The sequence below is a fragment of the Mobula hypostoma genome, chromosome 14, assembly GCF_963921235.1.
Source record: "Mobula hypostoma chromosome 14, sMobHyp1.1, whole genome shotgun sequence".
Taxonomy (NCBI): Eukaryota; Metazoa; Chordata; class Chondrichthyes; order Myliobatiformes; family Myliobatidae; genus Mobula; species Mobula hypostoma.
In genome coordinates this window covers 51712551-51726016 of record NC_086110.1, presented here as the reverse complement: position 1 = coordinate 51726016, position 13466 = coordinate 51712551, and the positions used below count along the sequence as shown (strand labels likewise).

At 37.8% G+C, this 13466-nt stretch overlaps 1 protein-coding gene across 2 annotated transcripts in view; it reads right to left on the bottom strand.

The window, feature by feature from the left end:
* Window positions 1-298: 298 nt before the first annotated feature.
* gan (gigaxonin) overlaps window positions 299-13466 on the bottom strand; it is a 134819-nt gene continuing 121651 nt past the window's right edge. For both annotated transcript variants that reach the window (XM_063067129.1, XM_063067130.1), the window contains 2 exons: window positions 10119-10228; window positions 299-9452 (listed from right to left, as the gene is read on the bottom strand). In XM_063067129.1, the coding sequence (XP_062923199.1) occupies window positions 9256-9452; window positions 10119-10228 (307 nt within the window). In that variant the 3' untranslated portion in view covers window positions 299-9255. The remainder of the gene's footprint in view (window positions 9453-10118; window positions 10229-13466) is intronic.

Genomic DNA, 13466 nt, shown 5'->3' with positions numbered 1-13466 from the left:
TTCAAAAAAATGAGAATAAAATTACGTGGGTACAATGGGAGAGACATTCCCATGTGCATTTAATTATTGCTTCTGATAAGCAGGGATGGTGGTACACAGATAAATGCACATACCTCAGATGTAATGCACCTCAGCTGAATCCAGAGTGTGTTCATAAGCATTAGGTTTCACATAAACACTAATACTGCAGTATTTGATACAACAAAGATACCACTGCATGTTAAGTCCACATATGCTTTACCTGAAGAATAACTATAAATCACTGCCACAGAGAAGTTTGAAAAGGTTGTGGAATTAAGAGTGCAGGAATTTTCCTGTTATGTGGTCCTAATCTCAGATGTAGCACATACTACTTAAAATTGCAAAATATATTCCATAACACTATTAACAAGAGACCTAAGATGGTAAAATCTGGCAGCTACATATGGAATGTTATATTAAAGAAAAAAAACAACTTGGGGTGAAGTTGTACAAGTCATACAAAGATCAGCTATATCATTAAACCAGATACATTCTATTGCAAGCAAATCCATTACAGTACATGTTTGTTCCACAACAAATTAATTACATTTTCCCCCCAAAATTTGGAACACTAATGATTTGAAATTTAAAGTAACATAAATGGAAAATTCCAATGATGAAGCAAATCTAATGATGATAGGATGTAACACAAGTATTTATTGAAGGGGAAGATTATATAATTGGCTGGTGCAAGATATCTCATGGCTTTTGTTGGAATTGAGTGCATTTATTGAGATAACTTGTAAGTTATCGCAATAGTGGGTGAACTATCAGACAACCCAGCTACCTCCAAAATTTGAAACTATTTAACAAAATCAACTGGATTGTACGTTTTTGCTTGGAAATTAGCAGAATATAATTTTAATAGTATGAATGGCCAACTTTAGTATTTTGTTTAATGTTAATAACAAGATTTCAGGAATACATCTGATTTGATGTGGTAGGGCCACGTAAGAGAGTAAGTGGAAGGTACTCAATTCAGTGATTGAGATAGAGTAAATTTTTAAATTAAATCTTCACAACTACTGTAAATTGCACAAACTTTATATGTATCTAATGACAATTCAGAGAAAATTAATTTGCACAATGTGAGACAAATGCGGTTTAGTGTTTTTGGCCCAAATAAAATTTCACCATTGTGCATACAGATTTTCATCTTGACAATCCTGAAATTATCAAATTGTTTTTGGATTAGAGCTTCTTCATTTAAGACCATTTGTAATGAATTATTCACTGACAGTAGTACTAACAAACCATGGACATCTTCATGGACAGGTTGCAAGAGTCAGGAGTACTTCCCAACTCCACAATTATGAACATTTGGGTATAACATCACCAAGTCTATATATGATATGTATTTCAAGTGCAACAAAAATTTAAACTTCCTGTACACACTCTGAGTCAGGCTGTTCGTTCAAACGTATAATGCTACCAAACTGAATCCTACCTTCAACTAATCATACACAGATTTCATTTGCAGGGATTGGTGGGGCAGGGTGGGGGTGGGAAAAGAGGGCCTTACCGATTTCCCTTGCTTACTGAAATGTGAATGCTAACTGCCTCAGGTGTCCTGTTCACAGGATCGTTTTGATTTAAGGGAAGATTGTGCCATCTTATTGCAAATAGCAATTTCCAATTGTGTCCTGGAATAACTTTAATAAAAATCTGGCTGCCAATTAAATCAAACTGCTAGGGTTAATTTCTTATAACAGTGACAATATATTGATGCACCAGCTTTTTCTCAAGGCATCTTAAGCTGTATTTCGATCTTGAAATCACAAACTAAGGTTAAAGTGTCAAAAACTGCAGACGACTTGCATTTCAAGCCACTTTAGAATGCCCCAAGTTTCCTTACAGCCAATAAAGTATCATTCCTGAACAACATTCAGCACTGTCCAATCACTAGTAAGAGAATGGATTGAATATCTGTTTTTCCAGGTGATTTTGACAAAGGATTAAACAGTAGCCAGCACCTGCTCCTTGTTGATATAGTACAATTGGATCTTTTAAGTGTATCCGTGAGGATTGAAAAGCCTCAGTTTAACCAAGATATAGATAGAGTACATTTAGAGAGGATGTTTCCAATTGTGGGGATCTCTAGGACTAGAGGGCACAGCCTCAGAGTAGAACAGAAATTTCTTCAGCCAGAGGGGAATCACTCTATGGAATTCATTGCCAAAGATTGCTGTGCAAGCCAATTCATTGAGTATGTTAAAGTGGGGAGTAACAGATTCTTGCTTAGTGAGGCTTCAAAGGTTTTGGGGAGAAGGCAGGAGAATCAACCATGACCAAATGTTGGAGCAGACTCGATGTGTCAAATGGCCTAATTCTGCTCTTAACTTTTCACAAGCTTTCTGACAGTGCAGCAATCCAAGTAAACTGTGCTGAAATCTCAATCTAGATATTTCCACTCAACTTCTTTAAGGCAGTGTTGCACGATGAAACTTCTGACTCAGAAAATTCTGCTATCAACTAAATTACAGTTTTACTCTACAATCTGCCTGATGAGAAAGCAGCTCATTATTTTGGGACTTGATTCATTTCATTTACAAGAAAAGCGTTTTGAGATTAATCCCAAGCAACATTAAAATAAAAACAGCAGTTTTCAAAAATACTGGAAAAGTAATTTTAATTTGTTTAGCCTTCACAGAGGACTACTGAACAAAATATCTATGGTCCTAAGGATTTCAATGAACTTCAACAATTTAACTCTTAGAATGTCCAGAACTGCAAATATAATTTCTTTAATAACCACAATGTTCTGCTTTCCATAGAAAAATACTTTCATAAAGTCAAATATCACTTACAAACTTGTTCTAATAATTATGTTCTTAGCCTTCAATAGTTCAGAGATGACTACACATCAGGGTTTCGGCCTGAAATGTCAACTGTACCTCTTCCTATAGATGCTGCCTGGCCTGCTGCGTTCACCAGAATTTTTTATGTGTTGCTTGAAATCCCAGCATCTGCAGATTTCCTTGTGTTTGCATGAAGAAAGCTTGGTTTTTGAGTTAATTGGAGAGTTAAGCTTTTGTTAATCAAAAAATATTTATTCTGCATTTCCTCAGCATAGTTGAGCCAATGTGATCCATTAATATCTCAGTACTACACTGACAAGATAGATAAGTTTTAATCAGTCTGAAAGAGCAGTATCAAATGCTTGTTATGCATAATGCATTGTATGCCAGTTCAACAGTAACATCTCATCATCAACCAAGTCTTTCCAAAGAAGCAATCTTCTTTCCATCCATTTTATTAATTTCCCCTATTTTGGCACTGAATAAAACAATTTGGCTAAAGTTATCAAACAAACAGGCAAAAGGATCATACATTCATAACTTTGAAAATTGAAGAACTTGAAGAAATCTGTTGAATAATCCAGGGAATTGTGTCCATTACTCATTGATACTACTCCGCTGACCGAAATAATTCAATGGAAAGTGCAGCCCTGAAATTTGATATGGGCAAACATACCAGTCAACTACTTTTTCCTGTTTTGTACTGTGTTCCTATTGCCATCAAGAATGTTGCAAGACAGCAGTTAGTCTGACGATGACATGATACAATGCTTATTTTTTTTATTTATATATGCTAAGAGTGGAAGAGTCAGTAAGAATCTTGTGTGTTACATAAAATAACCTTTGGACTGCTGGACTGGAAGTAGTTAACCTGGCAGTGCTCAGTGATTTATTCCATCTGTTAAATGTCTGCCAACAGAAAGTAAATTCCAAAACAGATCCTACTTTTAGTTAGGCTTCAGGATTGTACATTTCAACTATTTACTTTTGACAAGCAATTCATTTACAAACAAACTCAGTGCTAACATACAAGGTAATTGAAAAGGGACTCCTTAATGAAAGATATCATTTCTTTATAAAGTATACTTCAAAATAGATAAATATTCAAAACCTTGGACTGGATTGAGTAACAAACTTAAAAAGATTCAAGGACATCATAAACTGTAATAAGCAGCTTCTGTAGGTTATATACTTAACCATCACTACATATTAACATTTTATATACTACAGAGGCTATATTTAATTATCTATGAATACTTGGATCCTTTTAATCCTCTTCCACTGCTTTTGAAGTCAGCTGTTATATACCATATCTGCAATGACTGTGTATAGCAGTTAGGCTCAAGTCTTCCAAGTTTTGGATACATCCAATGAATTTAATTTAGACAAGAGGACGAAGAAAAAAAAATTCAACTTATCTCCTCATTGACCCATACGTACTGAGCCTTGTTGCAATATGGTCACTGTGACGCAATGCCATGGCAAGCCACTGCAAATGGTCAGTAGTTTATTAAATTGGAAGTATTAATTTGAACTAAAAATTTCAACTAAGAAATAACTATAATCTGACCTTTGAATTTGATAAGATCATCTGAAGCAGCAGCTGAATAATCATCTTGGAGGGGACAGCATTCCCACAAATGTTTAGTTAAACACCAATTTAAAAGAAGCCATGAAAGCAAAGTTATTTATTCTACATTAGTCTTTATATAATCAATAAACTGGGTAACCCTTATTACATATTGCAATAATGGAATGTCATGCTTTACTGTAGGAAATGAGGTTGCCTGATCTAAAATAAGTTTCCCATCTCGTGTGACCACCTAAAAAGCCAAAGCAATTACTCCAGAGATTTCAAACTCTATCACAGATACATGGGAAGATAAATTTGTCAAGTTTAAAATTTAATTCATGAAGCTTAACTGACTGTATTCAGCTCACAAATACTTTTATTACAGGCATAGATGTGAAAGGCCAGGTTAATTGCAAGTCTTTCTTTGATTAATTAACTTTCTCACTTATTGGCTCAGCTCACACAAATCATGTCTCAGCTTTTGTTTTAGCCAAAATGCAAGAAGGCTCCAGGAACACAGTTGCAATTCTTGAGAGAAGCAACACCTAAAACTGTGATATATTGTACTTTTCAGCTTGGGATATAATATGAATAGTGTGCATAAGACATTTGGAACTATCAAATCTCTTGCTTTTCATCTTGAAGATATGAATGAATATCTTGATAATATGGTCCAAAACCAAAGTGACATTTTCTTCCTAGTATCCAATGCAATTTTGTGCAGTTGGACCCAACCCAAAGTGATAAAACAAAATATTAACAAAAGAAGTCAGTGGTCCCAGTATTTTACACCATTTTACACATTATTATTCCAGCTGGAATAACTGTACCATCACCAAAAGCTCTACAATGTGAACTTTGATTGATCAAATCATTAGTAAAACATTAAAAACTTGTGACTTGTGCAGATAAAGTTGAAGTCATACAAGTTGAACATAATTCCATCATTCCAGCAGCAAAATACTGTAAGTGCTGGAAATCTGAAGCTGAAACAGAAAATACTGGAAATATTTTATTTCTAATTTTTCCATTCCTGACGTAAGATCATCAACCTGAAATGTCTCTCTGTGGGTGTTGCCTGACCTGCTGAGCATTTCCAGCAATTTCATTATGTAGTGTGGTCAGGTAAGTTGCAAATTAATTATTGTTAGCACCACAACTTTTATTCAGTGATCCTCACACTGCAGAAAATCTTCTGTTTATAATAAAGAGGGAAGAGATGACAGCAAAAAGCAGGGGAAGTGAATAAATTTGATGCAGAGAATGATATGACAAGATCAAAAGAACTGTATACATAATTACAGATAGAGTATTAAAACAAACCGTTTCAAGACCGAGACCCCGTGTTAGAACTGTGAAGGACAGAAAGCATTTTCAATTCTTGGAAAGGTAGGGGAGGGATGGAAGCTCCTCTGTCACTCATTTGGCTCACTCTATCCAGTCAATGGCAGTTAATGCTTCTTTGTGTCAATTGTTGCTAATAGCAAGGCTACAGGGTATGGAGGTAAGCCAGGCTAAATCTGTATAGAGAAAAATCACAGGTGGATGACAAGCAGAAATGATGAATTTCATAATGTTAGAGAATTCAATATTAATTTTGGAAACCTCAAACGTGCCCATGTGGAAGACTGAATTGGTCTTTGTTTTAGTACAGGAGGCCACAGACAGCAAGTTCAGAGTGGGAATGGATGGAGCAAGTGGCTAGCAATTAGATTCAAGAGTCACCTCTTGTGAACTGAACAATGGTGATCTAAAAGGCAATTGCCTATTCTAGGCTTGGTTTCTCTAATGCTGAGGAGACCTAACCATGTACACTAAATGTAAAACACAAGCTTTGGAGTTCAAGTGAATTGACGCTTTACCAGGAAAGTTCATTTATATGTGTGGATGATGGGAGTGGAAGAGGTGAAATAGAGTCCTTACAAGATATATAGTCAAGACCACTGTGAGTTTGTCATGGATGTTCGTAATTAGCCTACCCCTGAGATGGAGATAGAGAGGCAGAGATGAACCATATGGAGGCAAGAGTTAGGTTGAATTTAGTAGCAAAAGTAACAAAATCTTGTTCTGATTAATACAAGAATATAAACGCAAAACAAATTATCAATGCACTGTAGAAAGAATTGACTCACGCTGGACTGAAAGAAACTTTGTTCTACATTTCACATAAAGACAAGTATAACTTGGGCGTATGCTAGAGTCAGAGTTACACTTTGACCTGGAGAGAGTGAGTTGAGTTGGAAAAATTGTTCAATATGAGCAGGAAGAACTGGTTGAGTCTTTGTTCAAGAAGAAGCAAAAAAAAACTCTCAGGCCCACTTGATATGAATGAAGATGTAGAGGAATTGTACATCTACAATGAAAATGAATCAATTGGCGGGTCTGCATACTTTGATGACTGCAATGGTGCTGCTTCATACACTCATTCAAAACCCAAAGTTTTCTCCACTTTGATGACCAATTTCCACCATTTTCACCACTACATGGTACATCTCTGAGTCTTTCCTTCACTTTCTATATCTTTGTCTCCATTAATGTGGATAGGTTACCCATAATTGTCCATTACAAAGCCACACAGTCTTGCAGATGCTCCCTCCCAACCTGCATCCTGTAAAGACTCTACCTCACTCTGTCAGTTGTTCAGTCTCCTTTGCCTTTTTTCTAATGAAACTTTATGCATAGGTATTCCTATGTGTCTTCTTCCTTCACAAATCAGGGTTTCCTATTTAGCATTGAGAACAAAGTCCTTGACTGTATCTCATCTATTTTTCATACCTCTGCTCCCAACACCTCTCCTCCCGAGCAGCACAAGAACAGATTCCACAGACCTTGTGTCCCTTGGTCCTTAACTTCCATCTCATCAGTCTCTAACCTCCATGTTGAATTGATCATTCTTCAGCTTCTGCCAGTTCCAGCAAGGTTCCACCGCCAGGTACATAATCCCCTCTCAGTATTTCCAAGGGACCGCTACTTTTACGATACCCTGTCCTACTCTTTCATCCCTACAGAATTGACCCATGCGACACGATATTCAACTGTTATTGTACTTGTTTTCTTCCCACCATCCAAACAGTCATTCCAGGTGTAGCAGCAATTCATTTGAACTTCTTTCTATTTAGTGGACTGTATTTAGTGTTCTCAGTAAGGTCTCTTCCACATTAGTAAAAACCAAACATATAGGGTGATTGCTTTGCTAAGCACCTGTGTGCAGTCCACAAGAGTGACCCACATTTTCATTGCCCACCATCTTAATACTGCATCCCATTTCCACTCTGAACTGCCAGTGGCCTCCTACACTACTATAATGAGACTTAATGCAAGCTTCAGGAATAATAACTTGCTTTCCAGACTCCATATAAAATTCTCCAACTTTAGGAAACTCACTCTTTAGTCTGTCATCACATCTGTAATTTTAGCTCAGTTTTTGTCTCTATACTAGTCCAGCCTGGCTTGCTGGGTACGTCCCACTGCCCCGGTATTAACATTTATAATTCTGAAAAATAAGCATAACCTACCTCTAACTATCACCTTTACTCATTTGGTCTCAGTTTATCAGAGGTATTTCCCTTGTTCTACTCAACCGTCTTAGCATCCAAGACATTTTCAGGTCTATCCCGGTCCTGAGGAACAGTCCAAGGTCTGAAATGTTAACTCTCATCCTCACTCCACCGATGCTACCTGACCTGCTGAATGTTTCCAGCATTTTGTTTCCATTTCAGATATCCAAATGGATTAACATTAACTTTCCCATATTTGTAGTGGACAGAATTATTCCATAGTTCGTTGTGTACATTTAAAACATGAATTAAAATGGGTAAGTACAATTTTGAAATAGAGGTAAAATGTGTAATGTACAATCATGAGCCAATAAATGAGCTGTGATGGTACTTTGCAATTCCTCCCTTTAGCGGTATCTTTCATACTTTAGTTTAAACTCAAGTAATAAATGGAAATAGAAAGCATAACATTACATGTACAACATTACTTTTGAACAGGAAGTTGAAAGAAGAAAATTTTGTTCAAATAACAAATGTAAACTATTTCAACTTCAGGAAGCAGTTTCAAGCTTTGAAAGACTGTTGCAACTGTCTCCTCTTGACCCAGTATTCATTTTAATATCATTTACTGAACTAAATTGCAAGAGTAAGTCATTGGTGTAATGGTAGCAACCATACCCCCCTCCATGACAGAGCTATTCTAAAGCACTTCAATTTAATTCCTATTCTCCTCAGAAATAAAGTTTCTGTTGCCTATTCTAACTACTCATCATCAGTTTCTTCACCAGTCCTTGATTGTTAGGGTCCTATAACCCATATAAGATGGATGCTGGTATTGGAGTTAATTTTCTTTTTGCTGTTATTATCCTGAGCTAGAGAAGTTAATAATTAAAACAGCTTTTAGAACTATTCTTCAAAATGGTGAAAATTCGAAACTGACTTACATTGTTTGAATTAGCACATTTACATGAAAACAGAATTCATTCTCATTGAGTAAATGTCTACATTCAGAATTCCACATCATCTTTATATTTTTCAAGCTGTTACCTCCTTCTCATATTCATTTTATTTCAGGTGTTATATTATAATGCTGAAGATTAAGCCTTACTTCAGAAAGCTAAAGTTTTGGTTTTGCCATTTGTTAATGTCTTATTAGCTTTATTTCTACTGAGTTAGGAATACCATGACAGAGCTTTCAGAGAATAAAGATAATCAAGGACAACTACCCTGGATCACATGAAAGTGTGCACCAATGCTTTGCCCTTGCAGAATCGTTACCAACTTGTAACAAGGATTTAGCAAGATTATCCCCTATTATATGATATATGTTTTTGTTCTTAAATGGAGTTCCCTCTTGCTATTTGTATTATGATCCATTCGGTCCTACAGAGGGAATGCGTATACGGAAAAGACCTTGCTGTAACTGTAGTTTGAAAAGCTTGCAATTTGCAATACGTAGTGCTGCGCAACCTGTTCGGCGGAGATCTGAAGGGAGTAACGGTTTGGTATGATGCCAGGTTCCTGTACTTCTGCGAAATTCTCTGACGAAGTCATATTGTGTGCCTAGAAGTAATGGAGAAAAGATGTCAAATGTTGCCTTTTCAGCTACAGCTTACTGGCTTCACACTGCAGCAAATGTTTTCCAAAAACAACAATCAAGTTAAAGATATCAGAAACTTTTTTGTTAATTCATTTTCAGTATCTGAGGAAGTGAGATGCTACCATGCCACACCAAAGGCTCACACCTGTTGGCTTTGGGGCTGCCATGTTAATGCAGCATTTAGCACAATACTATTACAGCACCAATGACACAGATTCATTCTGCTGCTCTCTGTAAGGAGTTTGTACATTCTCCCTGTGACTGTGTGGGTTCCTTCTGGGTGCTCCAATTTCCTCCCACAGTCCAGGGGTTAATTGGCCACATGGATGTAATTGAGTGACATGGGCTCACTGGGTCGGAAGAGGCTGTTACTGTGTTGTATCTCTAAATTAAAACTATTTAGAACTGTCAATCAGAAGATGGTAGTGAACTGCAAATTGAACTGCTGCTTGGACTTAGACCAAGTGATGGTAAAGCATACCATAGCAATATACTTCATTCTTAAGATGGTGTGAGACTTGGAGGGGAGCCTGCAGTCTCTGTTAAACAGTATGTTACTGCATAAAAATATTTTATACTTTTTTCTATGTGACTCTATCCAAATATCTAACCAGGAAATACTCACTCACCTGTGTCCAGATCTCCAATAACATAAATACTCGCACCAATGGGCACAGCACCATACACAAATGAAGAGCTTGTTGGGATACAAAGTGATTGGTCATTCAAATATATCCACCTGAAAAACAATATTATAAGTTCATTAAACTAAAAGCACAATTAGGATTTCAAGTTATTAATCTGCATACAGATCACATATGAATTCTAATTTAATTCATGAACAGCAAAATCTTTGAAGGATTACATATCATACTCTGGTCATCGAACACAGATGTCATTATCAGATCCAATTCTATGAACTCTAAATCACATAAATTTGGAACAACAAAAGCTTTGGACCATGCTTATAGTTTATTACAAGCTGTTCAACCATTTAAGGAATCAGGGTATCCTACTCAATTTATTTCCTAAGAGACTGTTTACTGCACTATCTTAAAACTGTTAACAGGAGTTACACACCCAGGTACAGCTTCACTCTGGTGCAGCAAGTACAGATAGATAATTCCACTGCACGGGACACTTCCCTCATAAGGTAATTCACTGTTCCAGAGAATGCTGCAGGACAGGTCAATATTTAAGGTAGAAGTGGATAAGTGTGTGAAAGATGGAGGAATTGAGGGCTATGAGGAACTGACACAGATAGCAAGACCAGCGTAGATCCATCATGACTTTATTGAATGGGCGAGCAGGCTGGAGGGGCTTAGTGGATTAAAGATTCAAAGATTAGTAGAATAAATATTCTGAGGGGCGGCATGGTAGCATAGCACTTAGTGTAACGCCAGTAACCTGGGTTCAATTCCTGCCGCTGTCGGTAAAGAGTTTATACATTCTCTCCATGACTCTGTGGGTTTCCTCCGCGTGCTCCGGTTTCCTCCCACATTCTAAATACGTACGGGTCAGTAGGTTAATTGGGTGTAATTGGGCGGCACAACTTATTGGGCCAGAAGGGCCTGTTACCATGCTGGATCTATAAATAAGTAAATAAATAAGCTTTATCTGTCATATTTACATCAAAACATATAGTGAAATTGGTTATTTGAGTCAAGAACGTGCTTGGAACAACTTGCAAGCATGAAAAACACAGCATGCCCACAACTTACCAACCCTAACACATTTATCCACAAAACATAGGAGCAGAATAAGGCCATTCAGCCCATCAAGTTCATTCTGCCATTTCAACATAGCTGATCCCAGATCCTACTCAACCCCATACACCTGTCCTCTCACCATATCGCTTGATGCCCTGACCAATGAGGAATCTATCAACTCCTGCTTTAAATATACCCATGGACTTAGCCTCCACTGCAGGCTGTGACAGGGCATTCCACAGATACACCATTCTTTGGCTAAAATAAATTCCTCCTTATTTCTGTTCTAAAAGGTCACCCCGCAATTTTGAGGCTGTGCCCTTTAGTTCTGGATACCCCCGCCAGAGGAAACATCCTCTCCACATCCACATCATCTAGTCCTTTCAACATTCGGTAGGTCTCAAAGAGATCCCCCCCCCCCCACATTCTTCTGAATTCTAGTGAGTACAGGCCCAAAACCACCAATTGCTCCTCTGAGTTAACCCTTCATTCCCATATTCATCCTCATAAACCTCTTCTGGACTCTAAATCAAATGACAATACATCCTTTCTGAGATAAGGGGCCCAAAACTGTTAACAATAACCCAAGTGTGGCCTGACTAGTGGTCTTGTCGAGGCTCAGCATTATCTCCTTGTTTTTATATTCTATTCCCCTTGAAATAAATGCCAACATTGCATTTGCCTTTTTTACCACAGACTCAACCTTTAAATTAACCTTCTGTGAGTCTTGCGCGAAGACTCCCAAGTCCCTCTGCAGCTCTGATGTTTGAACCTTCTCCCCATTTAGATAATAGTCTGCACTTTTGTTCCTTTTACCAAAATGTATTATCTTATATTTCCCCAACACTGTATTACATCTACCACATTTTTGCCCATTCTTCCAATTCGCATTGTTTCCTCAGCACTACCTACCCCTCCACCTATTGCCATATCATCTGCAAGCTTTGCCACAAAGCCATCAATGCTACTATCTAAGTCACTGAGGAACAATGTGAAAAATAGCGGTCCCAATACTGACCCCTGAGGAACACCACTAGTCACTGGCAGCCAATCAGAAAAGGCCCCTTTATTACCACTTACTGCCTCCTGCCTGTCAGCCATTCTGCTATCCATGCCAGTATATTTCCTGTAACCCTATAGGATTTTATCTTGTGAAGCAGCCTCATATGTGGCATCTTATCAAGTAAATGACATCCACTGCCTCTCCTTTGTTTACCCTGCTTGTTACTTCCTTGAAGAATTCTAACAGATTTTTCAGGCAACATTTCCCTTTACAGAAATCATGCTGACGTTGACTTATTTAATCATCTGTCTCCAAGTACCCTGAAACATCGTCCTTAATAATGGTCTCCAACACTTTCCCAAGTGGGAAACTGGCTAACTGGCCCATGTTTCCTCTCTTTTGTCTTCCTCCCTTCTTAAACAGTGGAGTGACATTACAATTTTCCATCTCTCTGGGACAACGCTAGAATCAATGATTCTTGAAAGATCATGAGCAATGCATCTGCTATCTCTTCTGCAACCTCTTTCAGGACTCTGGGATGTAGTCCAACTGACCCAAGTGACTTATCCACCTTAAGACCTTTCAGTTTGCCTAGCACTTTTGCCTTTGCAATAGCAATGGCACTCACTCCTGCTCCCTGACGCTCATGGACCTCTGGCATACTGCTAGTGTCTTCCACAGTGAAGACAGAATCCAAAGTACCCATAAAATTCATCTGCCATTTCCTTGTCCCCCAATACTACCTCACCAGCATCATTTTCCAGTGGTCTCGCCTCCCTTTTATTCTTTATGCAACTGAAAAATCTTTTAGTATCCTGCTTTATATTATCAGCTAGTTTGCCCTCATTTTTCTTCGTTTCCCTTCTTATAGCTTTTTTAGTTGCCCTTTTCTTGGATTTTAAAAGCTTCCCAATCATCCAACTTCCCACTCACATTTGCTACCTTATTTGGTCTTTCCTTGACTTTTATTCAGTCCTTAACCTCCCTTGTCAGCCATGGTTGCCTAGCCCTGCCATTTGAGAACAACTTCTGTGGGACATATCTATCCTGCGCCTTGTGAACTATTCACAAAAACTTCATCCAACTCTTTTCCACTTTCATCCCTGCTGTATCCCCCTCCAATCCACGAGGGCAAGCTCCTCTCCCATGCCTCTGAAATTCTCTTTATTCCATTGCGATACTGATACACGTGACTTATGTTTCTTCCTCTCAAACTGCGGTATCAGTTTAATCATATTAAGATCACTGCCTCCTAAGGGTTCCTT